Source organism: Adiantum capillus-veneris, chromosome 9 (genome assembly GCF_014529385.1).
Source record: "Adiantum capillus-veneris isolate H3 chromosome 9, ASM1452938v2, whole genome shotgun sequence".
Lineage (NCBI taxonomy): Eukaryota > Viridiplantae > Streptophyta > Polypodiopsida > Polypodiales > Pteridaceae > Adiantum > Adiantum capillus-veneris.
The window spans coordinates 106900106-106916900 of NC_140939.1; the positions used below are offsets into that span (position 1 = coordinate 106900106).

Genomic DNA, 16795 nt, shown 5'->3' on the forward strand with positions numbered 1-16795 from the left:
TCATGGTAGGCCAATAAAAGTACGTCTCTACTCCTCGAAGAGTAGGTTGAATGCCTCTATGCCCCGCATAGGGAGGAGCGTGGGATTCATACATGACTTTCTCACGAAGGGAGTGGGTAACACATAGCCTATTTCCATGGAGAAGATAACCATCCTGCAAGGTGAATGGTTCCTCTTTCTTCCCCAAAGCAAGGGCTAACATTATGTCTTTAAAATCAGGGTCAGTAGCATACTCATCTATTATAGAAGATAGATCATTGTGAGTTTTTATTGACACAGCATTAACTTTTGGTCATCGCGAAAGTGCATCAGCCACTTGATTGTGCTTACCAGCAATGTGAGCAATGTGAAAATTAAATTGTGAAAGAAAATTTGCCCACCTCATTTGTTTGTCGGAAAGCTTTGTTTGTGTCATGAAGTACTTGAGACTTTGATGGTCTATTCGTAAGATGAATGGAGTCCCCAATAGATAGTGCTTCCATGTGTCTAGGACATGTAGAACAGCTAACAGCTCTTTCTCATAAATTCCTAAGACCCGTTCATCCGTGTTGAGCCTTCGGCTCTCATAGGCTATGGCATGCCCTTCTTGAAGCAAGACTGCTCCAAGGCAATCACCACAAGCATCACATTGTACCTCAGATGGCTGTGAGAGATCCGAAAGCATAAGGACTAGTTGGGAGATAAGCTTCTCTTTGAGCTTTGTCAAAAGAACTTTGCTCCGTAGAAGTCCATGAATACTTAATGTTTTTCTTTGTTAAGTCATGTAATGGTCTTGCTATTTGAGAGAATTTTTCTATGAAGCGTCTATAGTATGCACACATACCGATAAAGCTTCTTAGCTCATGTAGATTCCTTGGATTAGGCCACCATGCTTTTATTACCTCCAACTTTGATGGATCCATACGGATACCATATCGAGAGATAATATGACCTAAGTATTGAAATCTCTTGAAGGAAAAATTCACTTTTCTTTTGATTGAGAAAAAGCTTATTCTCTTTTAATGCTTGAAAAATCACTTGGAGATGTTGCTTGTGTTCCTCCAAGGAATTGGAGTAGATGATGATATCATCAAAGAACACTCCAATGAATTTGTAGTAAGGTCTAAAAAATTTCTCCATTAATCGATTGAATGTAGCTGGTGCATTAGTCAAGCCAAAAGGCATGACTAGATATTCATAAAGGCCAAACGTTGTACGAAACACAGTCTTTAGGATATCTTCATTCACTATCCTTATTTGATGGTAGACACTTTTAAGGTCAATCCTAGTGAAGTAGGTAGAGCCTTGTAGCTTATCAAATAGATCTTCTACCTGGGGTATGGGAAATCTATTTTTGATAGTGATATGATTTAGTGCGCGATAGTCCACACACATGCGGTATGTACCATCTTTATTTTGCACTAAAAGGACTGGAGAGAAAAAGGGAGAGGAGCTATGCCTCACCATTCCTTTGTCTACCAATTCTTGTACTTGCCTCATGATCTCCTCTTGTTGAGCTTGTGAAACTTGATAGGGAGGTTTGTTAGGTGGTGAGCGTCCTGCTAGGAGCTCAATTCGATGGTCATCATCCCCTCGTTTTGGAGGTAAGTCCATTGGGATATCATCAATGAACACATCTTGGAATCCTTTTAGAAAGTTAGACAAGTCTAACTCTTCTTGATTCCTACCATTCACCTTTGGTGAAACATTAGGATCTTTTTGGGATTCTTTGACAAAAATCATGTACACAAAAATTGAGCTTTTCATTGATTTATCAAGGGCGAGAGGATTTACAAGTGGTATAGTACGACCAGACTCATTAGCATCTATATACATAGTCTTTCCCCTGTAGGTGAAGTAGATTCTCCTTTCAGGGAACTTCATGTTGGCAGCCATGTGGTTGAACCATGGTATCCCTAGGATAACATCCTCATGTTGGAGAGGAGAGATGAAGAAGTCTTCTTTGTCGACATAGATTTGGACATGAAGCCTCAACTTCCCAATCAAGGGAGTAACGGAGGCTTGTTGTCCCTTGAAAGAGGCATCGGCCGTTACAACATCTCCCATCTCAAAAGCTTGAATGCCCAACTTGGTGGCCAACTCCATTGATATGAAGTTGAGACCAGAACCAGGGTCAAACACGATGAAAGCATCATGCTCCCTTACCTTTCCCCAAGCATAGGAGAGAGGTGATCCTTTGCAATGAGTATCCTCTTTTGAAGCTTCGATAGTGGAAGCTCTAGGAGTCTCATTGCAAGCATTTCTTTTGGGGCAAGAACAATAGCCATGTCCTTGCTCCCCACACTTAAAACATTTGTGATCCTTGCGAAAAGTTTCAAGCTCTTCAGGAGAGAGTTTATTTTTACCTTTGTAAACTCCTTTCTCCTTGGACCGATTGTTGTTGTTGTTGTTGGAATGGCCGTGGGAAAAATTTTGGGCATTAATTTTTTCCTTTGCATCAATTTTGTCTTTATTTTCGATGGGTTTGACATTCCGTCTAACCCCTTGTTGGAAATTGATGCGTGAAGAGATTATGGTATGGTGGATTACTTCGCTGATAGAGTCAGGCCGTTGAGAGTTGACATACTCGGCCATCTCCTCAGGTAATCTTGCACAGAATTGTTGTTTTTGCTCAGCAAAGTCTATCTTTTGAAAGACAGTAGCCTTGAGATGTAAATCCCAAACTTGTCCACATATTTGTGGATAGACTCATGAGAGAGAAGCCTTAAACTCCGCCATTCGGTGAGCACTTTGTCCTTTGCATCACTTGCAAGGAATTTCTTCATGATGGAAACTCGTAGAGTTTTCCATGTCTTTGGTGCTTCACCATAGCCTCGAAGACTAGCCCACCATTAATGAGCCGATTTTTGGAAGTGCATAGCTACATGGCGTAGCTTGGAGGACTCCGTGAAGCCCTTGTCTCCAAAGGCCGCATCAAATTGTTGGATGAAGGCCAATACTTTGTCGGTAGCACCAAAGGTTCCATCATAGGTGAGAAAAGAGATACTCTTTCCTCCCACTTTGAACTTCTTGAGCTTTTGTGACCTTCGTCATGCAGGGTAAGATTTGCGATGTCCTCCCCTCTTATATTCTCTAGGAGAATAGCCATAGCTTTTATCGGTAGAGGAGGAAGGTGATGAAGAAGGAGAAGAGGGTGACTTCTTTCTTGCCCTTTTCTTCCTTGGTTTCCTCTCTTCCTTTTGGAGTGAGTCGTGACGAGGAGAAGGACTATGGGTTAATTGTTTCCTCTTGGGAGGAGTTGGCGATCGTTTAGTCCTCCTTCTTCGTGGAGCCACATCTTTGGAGGAATTTAGGGATTCATTTCTTTCTTGATCTTTGGATTCCTCCTCTCGTATGGGAGAGAGTCTTCTTTTGGGGGTCTCTTCAAGAGGCCTCCTAAGCTCTCTCTCCTCTTGGAGAGGAAAGGAAATCCCATAAGCATGAAGTTGTTGAGTAACTTCATCTTGTTCCAACCTAGTGACAAGATAATTAACAAACATGGGAGCATCGTCATTGGCACCTTCATGTGCAAAATCAAAGTTATCAATGTTCATTCTCCTCTCTTGATTATTGTCAGTCATGCTAATTAAACTTACGTGTTTACTTAGTGTATGCTTTGGCAATTCAAAACCTTAGTTGCTACTACTCTTAGCCTTTGAAAATAGGCACTTAAGTATCTACACCCACGCCTCGAATTGGTTAATTATAGAGAGTAGTGGAATGAGTCTAACATAGCGAATTTGTCGAGGGATAGCTCCTTTTGGACTTCTTATGGCTAAATAATGGTAAAGCCATAGGCAAGTCTAAATAGACTCCATTATTAAGTCCAAAGTTCCCAAGGTGTGCACCATATACCACATAGTGAGCTCAACAAAACTGATAATATATCCCAGTCCCACTTACCCTAATATAATTAAAAAAATCAACCATTAATAGGCTACTTAAGGAGCTCTCTTCTTAAGCAAGAAAAGAGAAACCAAATGTTCTGATACCAATGTAATGGAAATGGCCTATGAACTTTGAGAGTAGTGGAATTAGGAAAGTAGGTGAAGCACTTTTAAGAGATTACTTTGTGAGCATAGCGGGTGAACTTAATTGATGGTAGAAACATAAACATGGTACTTAGTTAACTTGGCATGAACAATACTTTTGCAAGAGAGAGAGTTTAGAGAACATGACAATAGTTGAGGACCGGATTCATATGGAGCCGGTCCCCCCTCCAATAGGCATTTATATTATAGTTTCTCCCATCAAGAGAGACTTGGTACAATACAATCTTTGTGTTCCTTGTGACCTTGGTGATGCAATGAAGATGGAAAGCTTCATGCATCACAAACATAACATAACATAAACTTGAAGAAAGCATTAACTATCCCAAGCCTCAGTCCCAAGGCCTCAAACACCTTCGAAGGTGGGAAGAGCTAGCAGGGAATGAGGATAGGGAAGAGGAAGAAGAAACATTCCATAGGAGAAAGAAGTAGTTCCTCACTTATCATTACTCTTCTTGCTAGCATGCATAATAGCATAGTAATGAAGATGGAGAAGATGGCAAGCTTAAGCATTGAAGCATGACTCTTGGTTGGATTTGCATTCCATAGCCAAGAGTGTTGGTGTACGCTTTCACTCTCACAAGCTTGGAGAAGGAGGTGGTGTTCCTCAACTTTCACCAAGTGAGAATGGTGTCTCCAATGAGTGTGTGTGTGATGGTGTATATCCCCCTAGCACCCCCCTTTCTTGCTTTGGGAAAAAATTCTACTTGCTACAAGTTCATTGGACCCCTCTCCCCTTAACCAATCACATCCAGCATGCAGTCAAGCATATGGGTAGTCTTTTGACAAGTGTCCTCCTTACCCCTTAGAGAGAGAGAGCTTGAAAATATCTAGATATTTGTTAGGTGGCAGTGAAAGCTCATTGGACCCCTCTTTAGCCCAACCAATAGCATTCAATCACCCATGTGGTTAAGCTTAGTGAGAGTCTAACATGTGTCCAATGTGCTCTTTTAGAATTTCCCTAACTTTGAGATTTTTATGCATAAGAAGTTTCTCAAGCAACTTCCTCATTAAGTGAGTTAGTTCTCTTTTTGACTCAAGCATCTTACCCCCCATGCATAGGAAGATTCTCAAGAAACTTCCTCATTAAATGTGACAAGTACCTCAAGTACCTTAGTCATCAAGCATGACAAGCACCTTAGGTTGAGTTCCCACCTCAAGCACAATCCTAACTTGCCTAAGTTTAGGTCGGGTTCCCACCTCAAGCACAACCCTAGCTTGCCTAAGTTTAGATCGGGTTCCCATCTCAAGCATAGCCCTAGCTTGCCTAAGGTTCTCACCTCAAGTACAACCCTAGCTTGCTTAAGGTCAAAAGGACTTTTAACACTAACCATTGGAGGTCTTTAATGAAGCTAACCCTAAGGTCTTTTAAGCTTCATTAGTTAACCTTGCTCTTTGGCAGACCATCTCTCATTTGGGCCCCTTTACCATTGGCCCCGTCTTGAGATAGATCCGTAAGCACATTTCTATATTCTAACCCTTGTTCCCGTTTATTATCCCATATTAAATGATCAGTTTAATATGAGAAAATCATTTGGGTTGGTTAGATATTAGATATTTGATGACACTAACACACACAGAGCATATATGTCATTGTTGTATGTACTCCTATTTCCACGGGGTGAAAATGGATTGCATATTTCTATGGGGCCAGGTCAAAAAGATTATTATGCGTATCAGCTTCAAGTAAGGAATGACAGTATACAGTGCCTCCTACGAGGGAGTAGACTCCTCCAACAATACATTGTAGATGCATATAGCTCAATGGAAGAGTCTAGGTTATTGTGGGTGAGAAATCACCAAGACACACTTTGGGTTGAATCATACGCAGGTTTGGTGGATATGGTTGGACCAAGAGATGGAGTGGAGGGAGTCATTGGTAGGCAAACCGGTCGACGGATAGTCTTACCATGTTCATTCATAGGAGGGCCAAGATATATGCATCAGTTATATCAGGACTCTATGGCTATAGTGCGAAAGAAAGGAAAACCTGATTTATTCATAACATTCACTTGTAATCCACGCTGGGGAGAGATACAAGATGCGTTATTGTCTGGACAAGATACTTCAGATCGTCCAGATTTGGTGAGCATAGTATTCTACCAAAAGTTTAGGGATATGATGTCTCTACTGATTAAGAGGTCAATGTTTGGAGATGTAGTAGGTCACGTGTCCGTAATTGAGTTTCAAAAGAGAGGTCTACCCCATGCACATATTTTGTTGATTCTTGCAAGAAAAATTAAGCCTATGGAATTAGCTGACTATTATAGGTTGGTTTGTGCAGAACTTCCTGATAAGCAATCCTTCCCTGAGCTATATGAGATAATTTTTCGCTCTAATGTACACCACCCTTGTGGTACTGAGTATCCCCAATGTCCATGTATGAGAGAAGGAAAGTGTAGGTTCAAGTACCCTCGAAAGTTTTGTGTTTCCATGATTCTTGATAGCAATGGGTATCCCACATACATGAGAATGGATGTGGAAAGTATGTGATTGTAAAGGGGAAGAAGTTAGAAAACCGATGGGTGGTGCCTTACAATCCATTTCTTTCAATGAGATATAAAGCACACATCAATGTTGAAGTGTGCTCTACAATTAGTGTTGTGAAGTATTTGTACAAGTACTTATATAAGGGGCATGATCGGGCAACCATTGTGATGCAACGTGGGGAAGGTATTGTTGACGAAATAAAAATCTACCTTGATGCACGCTATGTATCCTCATCTGAGGAAATATGGAGAATCTTTGGTTTTGACATGCACTGTGAAAAGCCATCGGTACAAATATTGCATGTCCGCCTTCCCATGCAAAACACTGTGACCTTTCAAGACACGACCAACATAAGAGAAATTATGAGGAATGATGGTAACAAAAAAAAAAACATTAACAAAATGGTTTGCCAAAAATCAAATTGAACCTACTGCACACAATCTTCGTTATATAGACTTCCCAGAAAGATGGGTTTGGAATAAAGATAAAAAATGTTGGACTGCACGTAAGAAAGGTGATTGCATTGGTCGAATATACAATGTAGTCCCATCTGTTGGAGACTTGTACTACTTACGAATGCTACTTATTGTATGCAAGGGTAGCACTTCATTTAAAGATCTCCAGACTGTTGATGGTTGCACTTATCCCACCTTCAAGGATGCTTGCAATGCTAGAGGGATGCTACAAAGTGATGAGGAATGGATGATGTGCTTGGAAGAGGCAAGTTTTATCGGAAGTGGACCACAGTTGCGTGAGATTTTTGCAATCATACTTGTGTATTGTGCACCAGTCTCTCCCGAGCTGTTATGGACAAAGTTCTCCGTACAGTTTTCTGAGGACTATTTTCATGTGCTAACAACTCATGGTCATGATGATGATTTGTCCAATCAGGCAATGATACAGGCTTTGACAAGCTTGGATAATTTTTTGAGGATACATGGAAAGAGCTTGGGTGACTTTCCTAGCATGCCTCAAATTGATAGATCACAATTGCAAATGCTTCAGAATAGTTTGCTTCAAGAGGAGAGAATGTTTGATGTACACGAGCAATCAAACTTAGCCTCAGAGATGGAGAGATAATTAAATGTAGGTCAATGCCATGCTTATCGTACAGTTCTAGAAGCTGTTGAACAAAATAGGGGATGTACATTCTTCTTGGATGGGCCTGGGGGATCAGGAAAAACTTTTGTATATAATGCCTTGCTCTCTCGATTACAAGGCCAGCAAAAAATTGCACTAGCTTGTGCATCGTCTGGAATTGCTGCATTGCTTCTCACTAATGGAAGAACTGCTCATTCACGATTCAAAATACCTATAGAGCTTAATAGCCACTCTACATGTAATGTGAAGGTCACTAGCAATCTTGCAGAACTACTAAAGCAAACCGCTTTGATTGTATGGGATGAGGCCCCCATGATCCATAGACATGCTTTTGAGGCTTTTGATAGAACGTTGCGAGACATCGTGTAGAAAGATGTTTTGTTTGGAGGCAAGACACTATTGTTGGGAGGTGACTTTAGACAAATTTTGCGAGTTGTTCCAAAGGGGCGATGTGAGGACATAGTGGGGGCATCATTGTGCAATTCAAACATATGGAAACAAATAGAGGTTTTGAAATTGACAGAAAACATGCATTTGGTGGACTCCACCACAATTCAGACAGAAAGAGTCTTTGCAACATGGGTACTTGACATTGGCAATGGTGATGTGCATGCAGATGCTGACAATGACGATGTCATCATTCTCACTAACATGCTTTTGGAAGGACATTTTATTGAAAATTTGATTGATCACATATATGGGAGCATGTCGTATGTTAATAATTTTGCTAACTTCTTCAAAGAGCGAGGCATTCTTGTGCCAAAGAATAAAGAAATTGATATGATAAACAGTCTTGCTTTGAGACGGCTACCAGGTGGAAGCAAAGAGTACTTGAGTGGAGACTCCCTCTGTTGAAATGAGGACCAAATTCACCACTTATATACACTTGAGTTTCTAAATAACTTAGATCTTGGGGGTGGATACCCACCGCATGTACTAAAATTAAAAGAAAATTCCCCAATCATGTTGTTGCGTAATTTGGATGTGAGGCGTGGTTTGTGCAATGGTACAAGGCTTATATGTAGACAACTCTATGGTAGAGTTTTGGAAGCAGAGATAATCACAAGCAAGAATGCTGGGGATATTGTGCTGATACCACGGATTGATTTTGTCACCACAAGCTCCTTGGGTCTTCCTTTTGAAATGAGACGATGACAATTCCCTGTCAAGCTTGCATTTGGAATGACTATCAACAAGGCAAATGGGCAAACACTTGGAATCTTGGGACTATATTTGGCATCACCAATTTTAACCATGGACAGTTGTATGTGGCTATGTCTCGTGTAAGATCTTCAAATGCCATCAAGGTTGTGGTTGACAATAGAAAGTTACAAAGTAATGATGGGGTTTTATCAGCTTCTGCAAGGACTCCAAATATTGTTTACAAAGAGGTGTTACAATTGACAACCGGATGATCTTTGTATGTTGCTGTCTCCTTGGAATAGTGAATTATTTGTATTCATTTCATAGCTTAACAATTTCTCACAAATAATGACATTTCCATGATCTTATTGCCTTTTCTTTCTTGTGATGGCAGATGGATCCTCGACGTGCCATTTCATATGTTGTAGGTCGTGCCTCAAATGGTTCAAAGTAAGTTTTTCTTGTGTGCATATTTTGACATTGGTTCTTACTCTCATCATCGCCATATACATTTTGCTTTGTCATTTTTTAGATCCCCTTCATTGGCGTGGACACACATCTGCAATTACAGTGGTTCATGTTTTGGAGAACTCTAGTGTTTTAGGGTAATATATAGTCTTTGTGATTGTAGCATTAGCCATAGAATTGTTTCAATAAGTGTGCCAACTAATAACTTTTATTTTTAATGTAGGCAGTGTTGCACATTTTCACATGTACTTATTGGCCTTTACGAGTTATCATTATACCTTGGGCAATTGTCATCTTTTACACTTGGATATTACCATGTTGTATTTGAATACAATGAGAATGGTGACCAAATAGTTGCCACAATTTGGTTTGTTGGCTTATAGCTTCCTATCAATGCAACGCTCCCCCTTATAGTCTTTGATGAGCAGTACCGACTTAGGGTTTTTACTCAAGTCGATACACCACGCCAAATACGTCATCATTTGGTAGAATTTGGACCTTGGACGTTTAGAGCACGTACTAGAATTTGTAGGAGACTACGGTTTTGAGTTATTAGTATAAGGTTATGGTATTTGAAGAATGTAGTAGCAAGGATGCTTGGTGCAAATGCTTTTATTGCACCTTCATTTTTAGTTGAAACAAATAATTGATATTTTATTGTCCATGGTCATGCCGATTGTTGTTTGAAATAGATTTTGAGTCAAATTGTGTTTATTGATTGTAGTGATGAGTCTCTCAAGTGTGATAGGTAGTCCCGAACTATGCTGACTGTGAAGCGGCCCATAGAAAAATATACAAAGACTTCTTCCATATTAAAAAGGCAGGTCAACCTTTATAAGGAAGCATTAAATTGGGAAATGAGTAAAATGTATATCAAAAAGCCATCTTGACTCCCATGATTAGTTTTGGATTCATCTTGCTCTCTCTCTCTCTCTCTCTCTCTCTCTCTCTCTCTCTCTACAATAAAGAGAGAGATAGAGGGGGGGTTGCATAATGAAAAGAGGACATGTATTTTATATTAAAATCAGGATTCTTCTATGGACGTAAAGGACCTATGTGTCCCTGAGAGAGTGAGAGAGAGGGTTGGATAATGAAAAGAGGACATATATTTTATATTAAAGTCAAGATTCTTCTATGGATGTAAAGGACCTATGTGTCAGAGAGAGAGAGAGAGAGAGAGAGAGAGAGAGAGAGAGAGAGAGAGAGAAAGAGCTACTATACCCCGAAGAAAAAGCTCGGGAGCAACACATTATGATTCAAAATCGCGATGAAAGAGTCGTAATGAGTTGCAAATGAGGTCACAAAAAACTATCATTTGAGAAATATTCTTAACTTGTCCCGAAGCGGCCAAAGAAAAGTGGGACAGACCAGCACACTAGTAATATTTGAAAAAAAGCAACCATACACAATTCTTGCTATGATTTCTAGGTAAGAAAAATTCAAAAATTGAGCTAATTTACTAATTTAATACTTTATTCTCAAAATCAAAGCGAATTTTTTCTTGTGTGACAGTGTGACACCAATATTGTAGGCTGAGACATACTTTTTGCAGCACTCTATGCAAAAATCATATGTCCGCCAAAATTGTCAATGTGTTTAAAAGTAACTATATACAATGAGCTCCATTGACTTCTCGTGGTTAGGGTTGCCAACAAAAGTGCGTTCATTTCCATTAAAACTTCTTTTACAATAGTGATATAAGAAATGTACAAAACAAGGTAAAGATTTATGGCGGCCTACAGAAGAGAGAGAGAGAGAGAGAGAGAGAGAGAGAGAGAGAGAGAGAGAGAGATACCTTGACTCGAACGAAGTGAGAGAGTGGGGGGGCACTCTCATATGTACACATTAAAATCCAAAAACATTCAAATACCACATGGAGAACATCCAACAATTCAATTCAATGGTAAAGAAATTGCACCAAAAATCTTCGCTTTTCTTTATGTCCTTATGTATGAGTGTTATATTAATTGTCCTCATGAAAACATAAAGCATATAAAATATTAGTGAGAGTTTAGGGATTGATCTAATTCTTGTATAAATAAATCAATAAAACAAATTACACAATAAAATGATGCATGCTATTAAATGAAATAGATACTTAATATCTTTATGATAGAAATGAATATTGAAAATGTTTGAACATAATCCCTAATAATAATACATACACTAAAGTAACAAGGTGACATTTATATATTAAAAAAAAGTTGAAAAAAAAATCATAGTTGTGATTTTTTTAAAAAGCAAATCTCTAATAATAATACATGCACTAAAGTAATAAGGTGACATTTACATATCAAAACCAAAAGTAGAAAATAAATTCTTAGTGGTAAAAACATCCTTTCATGTAAGGACAATTTATAAATTTTTAGTTAGAAATTGTCTATAATTGAAAAAAAATTACAAGGAAGAAAGTTTGTTTTAAATCAAAAAGCTAACAAGAAAATAATTAGATCCTTAAATAAAGAGACCCAGTAAACAAAGATTAAAAAAAAGTCAAGAAAGCAATAAATGAAGGGATCAAATTACAATGATGAAAAGAGACACTTACATTATAAAAGGAAAATATAATATTTATAAAACTTATAAACTAAACAAATATTTTAAAAATCAAAAAATCAAGTGAACATTAAATAAAAGGACCAAATTACAATGATGAAAAGACCCATTTACATTATTACAAGGTAAAGATTTACGGTGGCCTCTAGGGGAGAGAGAGAGAGAGAGAGAGAGAGAGAGAGAGAGAGAGAGCTACCTCGACTGCAATGACGAAGTGAGAGAGTGGGGAGGCACTCCCATGTGCACACGTTAAATTCCAAAAACGTTCAAATGCCACATGAAGAACATCCAACAATTCAATTCAATGGTCAAGGAATTGCACCAAAAATCTTCGCTTTTCCTTATGTCCTTATGTATGAGTGTTATATTAATTGACCTCATGAAAACATAAAGCATATAAAATATTAGTGAGAGTTTAGGAATTGATCTAATTTTTGTATAAATATATCAATAAAATAAATTACACAATAAAATGATGCATGCTATTAAATGAAATAAATACATGTTATTTTTAGGATAGAAATGAATATTGAAAATATCTTAACCTAATCTTAATAATACATGCACTAAAGTAACAAGGTGACATTTACATATCAAAACAAAAAGTTGAAAAAAAATATTAGTTATGAATTTTTTTAAAAGTTAATCCCTACTAATAATACATGCATTCAAGTAATAAGGTGACATTTGCATATCAAAACCAAAAGTTAAAAAAAAAACTTAGTAGTGAAAAAATTATTTAATGCAATGACCATTTATAAATTTTTAGTTAGAAATTGTATGTAAATGAAAAGAAAATTTACAAGGAAAAAAGTATGCTTTAAATCAAAAAATTGACAAGAAAGTAATTAAATCCTTAAATGAAGAGACCATTTGTAAACAAAGATTTAAAAAATATCAAGTGAGCATTAAATAAACGGCCCAAATTACAATGATGAAAAGAGACACTTACATCATAATAAAAAAATATAACCTTTATCAAACTTATAAATTAAACAAAGAAACAAAAGCTTAAAAAACAAAAAAAGTCAAGTGAACATTAATTAAAGGGATCAAATTACAATGATGAAAAGATCCATTTACAATATAAAAAACTATATAACATTTATTAAACAAAGAAATCAATTGAACATTAAAAGAAAGGACCAAATTGAAATGATAAAAAGATCCATATACATTATAAAACAAGCTAACATGTGATGTGTCACCAATCCATGATTCTTAATCAACGTCCAAAAGGTGCACCAATTATCCACCCACTCTCCTATGGCCTTCTGAAGGCCAAAAAACCTCAAGCTCTTGTGGAGCCTAGGGGGAGCGCTCTATACACCAAGTAGTTACACAACCATAGGCATCACCTATGAAACCTTACACACCGTTAGCGGTCATTACGGTGAGTGTTCCTCATCCTCCAGGTGCCCATTTGAAGACTTCCAAGGTCAAACCATCATCTCTCAACCATCATCAGCCTGCTATAAAATAAAAGGGGTCTTTGAGGGTTGAACAAGGGGGACTGCTTCAAGTACCCCCTCCTCCTCTCTCAAAGGGGACTGCTTCAAGCTCCCCACCTGCAGGCAGACCCATGCCCCTCTGCCATGACCACCTCCACCTCTCTTGCCCTCCATCTCCTCATCTTCTGCCTTGCGCACATAGCCCTTCTCACCTTTGCTGCTACAAATAACTCCTTAAGCTTAGGCTCCTCTTTATACCCTAACGGCCAGAGCCTCATCTCTTCAGATGGGTTGTTACAATTTGGTTTCTTCTCCCTTGAATCAGGCTCTTCCTCCCTCTATTTAGGCGTCATCTATGCAAACCGCACACCCTTCACCACGGCCTGGATTGCAAACCGAGACAAGGCTGTCTCTTCGGCCGCCGTATGCACCTTCACTGCTGGCGGATTCGTGAACTTGACAGAAAATGGAGAATCTGTGTGGTCAATTGGCGGCACAGGCCACAATGCGTCGCTATTTCTGCTACAAGAAACAAGCAATATGGTGCTGCAGAGTTCAGATGGGGTTACGATTTGGCAGAGCTTCGATCATCCGGGGAATACATGGCTACCGGGGATGTCGTTAGGGCCAGGGGGGAAGCTCCAATGTTGGCTAACAGAGACAAATCCAACAGGGGGCTCCTACTCTTTGGTTATGGGGCACGAAAACAACTTCATTTCTATGTATAATGACACTATCCAGTATTGGGATAGTGGCTCTTGGACTGGCAACGCATTCAGCAACGTTCCAGAGATGACAGTCGGTTTCATGTACACATTTAACTTCAGCCCCACCACTGGCTTCACATACAAAGTGAAGGCAGACCAGGATGCCTCCTACAATGTGTCGAAATTCGTAATGGCAAGCACAGGGCTCATTGTGGAGTCAAACTATGATCCAAACCAACTGAATTGGAACGATTTCTGGTTTCGGCCCATCGACACATGCCAAGTAACGCGCCTCTGTGGGCAAAACTCTATCTGCAACACCAAGCAGCAGCCCAATTGCGCATGTGCTGCACAGGGTTTCCGCCCCGTCAACAAATCAGAATGGGACAAGAAAGCCTTCTTCCATGGCTGTGAAAGGAAATCGCCTCTTAACTGCAGCTTAACCCATGGTAGCAATGATGGGTTCTTTTCCATCAATTAAACCTCGTTTGACTGGAGCTCTACTTCCTCCATGGCTATGGTGGATCTGCAGAAATGCGAAGATCTCTGCCTTGCTAATTGTTCCTGTAATGGGTTTTACTTTGATGGCGATGGCGCAGGTAATTGCTCTCTATTTACCGACCCTCTCTATGATGGTACTCTGTCAACGCTTTCTTTGAGCGGCTCATTCTACCTCAGAGTTGCCGCCAGAGATCTCGCCTCTAACACAGAAGGAAGCAACAAGAACACCAGAGTGTTGATTGTTGGAATCTTGGTGAGCGCCATAGCCGCTGTAGTTGTGGTTAGTTTAGCGGCGTTTCTTGTGGTGAGGAGGAGAAAGGTAGTGGCCGCTAAAAGGCCGGAGCTCGGATTGAGGGCTTTCACATATGCAGAGCTGCAGGCAGCTACAAAGAACTTCAAAGAGAAGCTGGGAGCAGGGGGGTTTGGCATTGTGTACAAAGGGGTGATGCCAAAGGGGGCGGAGGATTTGAGCAGCCATTCTAGCAGCACGGTTAATTTATCGGTGGCTGTGAAGAAACTCCACAGGCTTGACGAAGGGGACAAGCAATTCAGGGCAGAAGTGAGGACAATTGGCACAATTCAGCATGTGAATTTAGTAAGGCTGTTGGGCTTCTGTTCCGAGGGCAAACACCGCTTGCTTGTGTACGAAATGGCTGAAAATGGGTCCTTGGATCATGTCCTCTTTCGAAACAATGATCGGGCGGCCTCACTATCTTGGCCCGTTCGCTTCAACATTGCCCTAGGGGCCGCCCGTGGCATTGCTTACTTGCATGAGTCATGTCGCGAATGCATCATCCATTGCGACATCAAGCCTGAAAATCTTCTCCTTGATGGCTCTTGCTATGTGAAAGTTGCAGACTTTGGCCTTGCCAAGCTGGTGGGTCGCGAGTTTAGTCATGTGCTAACTACTCTCCGTGGTACACGAGGCTACCTCGCACCGGAGTGGATTGCAGGATTGCCAATCACCGCCAAGGCAGATGTGTATAGCTTTGGGATGACCATTCTTGAACTTCTTAGTGGTCATCGCAACATAGTCAATTACCCTAACCTCGCCGCAACAATTGCTCTAGATGATTTCTTTCCAGTTTGGGCTGCTCAAGTCATCCACAAACCAGAGGCAAACCTTACTTGCTTGTTGGATTCCCGCTTAGAAGGTATTCATTGTATCATTTTCAGCTCTGCATGCCTTACTTTGTTTTAATGTCAAGTAAAGCAAATGAGATATGATTTGTTTTAATACGTTGAAAATGGGGCTAGTAGGTAGCCAAAACAACTTTTTCAGAAACGATTAATTAGTTTTTTTTTTGGGGGTTGGGGGGGGGGGGGGGGGGGGTGTTGGTTGTGCATGACAAAATATCTATAATGAAGTGGAAAAATATGCATCTCAATGAAAGACAATAGATTTTAAGCAGAAAAAAGGGTTAGCACAAAAACTTGGTCTTGTCTTTTCTTGCTGTTTTTTCTTGGATGGATTTGTACAAAAACTAGTCTCATAGTTGTTAGCATTTGTGAGGCCATTGTGTGTGTGTGTGTGAGAGAGAGAGAGAGAGAGAGAGAGAGAGAGAGAGAGAGAGAGATGGTCTTATGATATAGTCAATCTGATGATTCATGTGTTTCTCAATGTATATAGGACAAGCTAACATGGAGGAGCTCCAAAGAGTGGCATATTGTGCAATTTGGTGTATCCAAGATAATGAAGACTCAAGACCACCAATGGGAAAAGTTGTGCAAATGCTTGAAGGAACTTTGCCTCTCACTATTCCACCTATCCCCTCATCATTGCAATGCTTGGTTGAAACAGGGAGCTTTGACATGAAATCGTCGCCGTGCTTCAGCCAAGACTAGTGCATAGTAAGATCGATAAATCTTAATTTTTCAAGGCAAAACACCATGGTACATCGCATACCCACAAATCTATAGCTTAATATGAATGGTACATGCCAAGGATGTCGTAGAAATGTGTTTGCTTATGTTTGGATATGCTATGTATTATGTTATTTTGTCACCATGCTTGTTTTCAGCAAGCATGCAATATGATGGAGCGAGCCATCGAAGTTCCGCGCAACTTATGTAACCAAAGGCAATTGTCTATAGTAATACTACCAAGGCCTCTTTTGTTGGGTGTGAGTCTGTTCCCTCTATGGAGCATGGGGCTTGTAGATTCTTTGGATGTCCAACATAACTGCACTCAATAGGTTGAAGCACTTGCCCGAGAAGGCCTCCTGACAATGAAAATACTCCGCTCTTTAAACTGGAAACAATCGGGTTTTGAAGCACCCTCTTTATGGCTCATAGCCTTCACATGAGCTTGGTCCGTAGCGTTCGTGTCTTTCCGCCTTCAAGATGGAAA

The 16795-nt window shown here is 39.9% G+C and overlaps 3 protein-coding genes across 3 annotated transcripts; all 3 read left to right on the top strand.

Annotated features, from left to right (window-relative positions):
• Positions 1-8147: 8147 nt before the first annotated feature.
• Positions 8148-8474, top strand: LOC147450944 (uncharacterized). Its single transcript, XM_086520553.1, has one exon. The coding sequence runs from the start codon at positions 8148-8150 to the stop codon at positions 8472-8474; it is 327 nt and encodes a 108-aa protein (XP_086376679.1).
• Positions 8475-13381: 4907 nt separating this feature from the next.
• On the top strand, positions 13382-14425 carry LOC147450945 (G-type lectin S-receptor-like serine/threonine-protein kinase SD2-2). The gene has a single exon (XM_086519923.1). The coding sequence runs from the start codon at positions 13382-13384 to the stop codon at positions 14423-14425; it is 1044 nt and encodes a 347-aa protein (XP_086376049.1).
• Positions 14426-14455: 30 nt separating this feature from the next.
• On the top strand, positions 14456-16567 carry LOC147450946 (G-type lectin S-receptor-like serine/threonine-protein kinase At2g19130). Its single transcript, XM_086519922.1, has 2 exons — positions 14456-15599; positions 16076-16567. The coding sequence occupies exons 1-2, from the start codon at positions 14456-14458 to the stop codon at positions 16288-16290; spliced, it is 1359 nt and encodes a 452-aa protein (XP_086376048.1). The 3' UTR covers positions 16291-16567.
• The last annotated feature ends 228 nt before the right edge of the window (positions 16568-16795 follow it).

Bases quoted from the DNA above. Each gene is read 5' to 3' on its own strand.
- LOC147450944 (XM_086520553.1), top strand. From the start codon at position 8,148: ATGCATTTGGTGGACTCCACCACAATTCAGACAGAAAGAGTCTTTGCA.
- LOC147450946 (XM_086519922.1), top strand. From the start codon at position 14,456: ATGGCTATGGTGGATCTGCAGAAATGCGAAGATCTCTGCCTTGCTAAT. The intron at 15,600-16,075 runs GTATTCATTGTA...CAATGTATATAG, and splicing joins GTTGGATTCCCGCTTAGAAG to GACAAGCTAACATGGAGGAG.
- LOC147450945 (XM_086519923.1), top strand. From the start codon at position 13,382: ATGACCACCTCCACCTCTCTTGCCCTCCATCTCCTCATCTTCTGCCTT.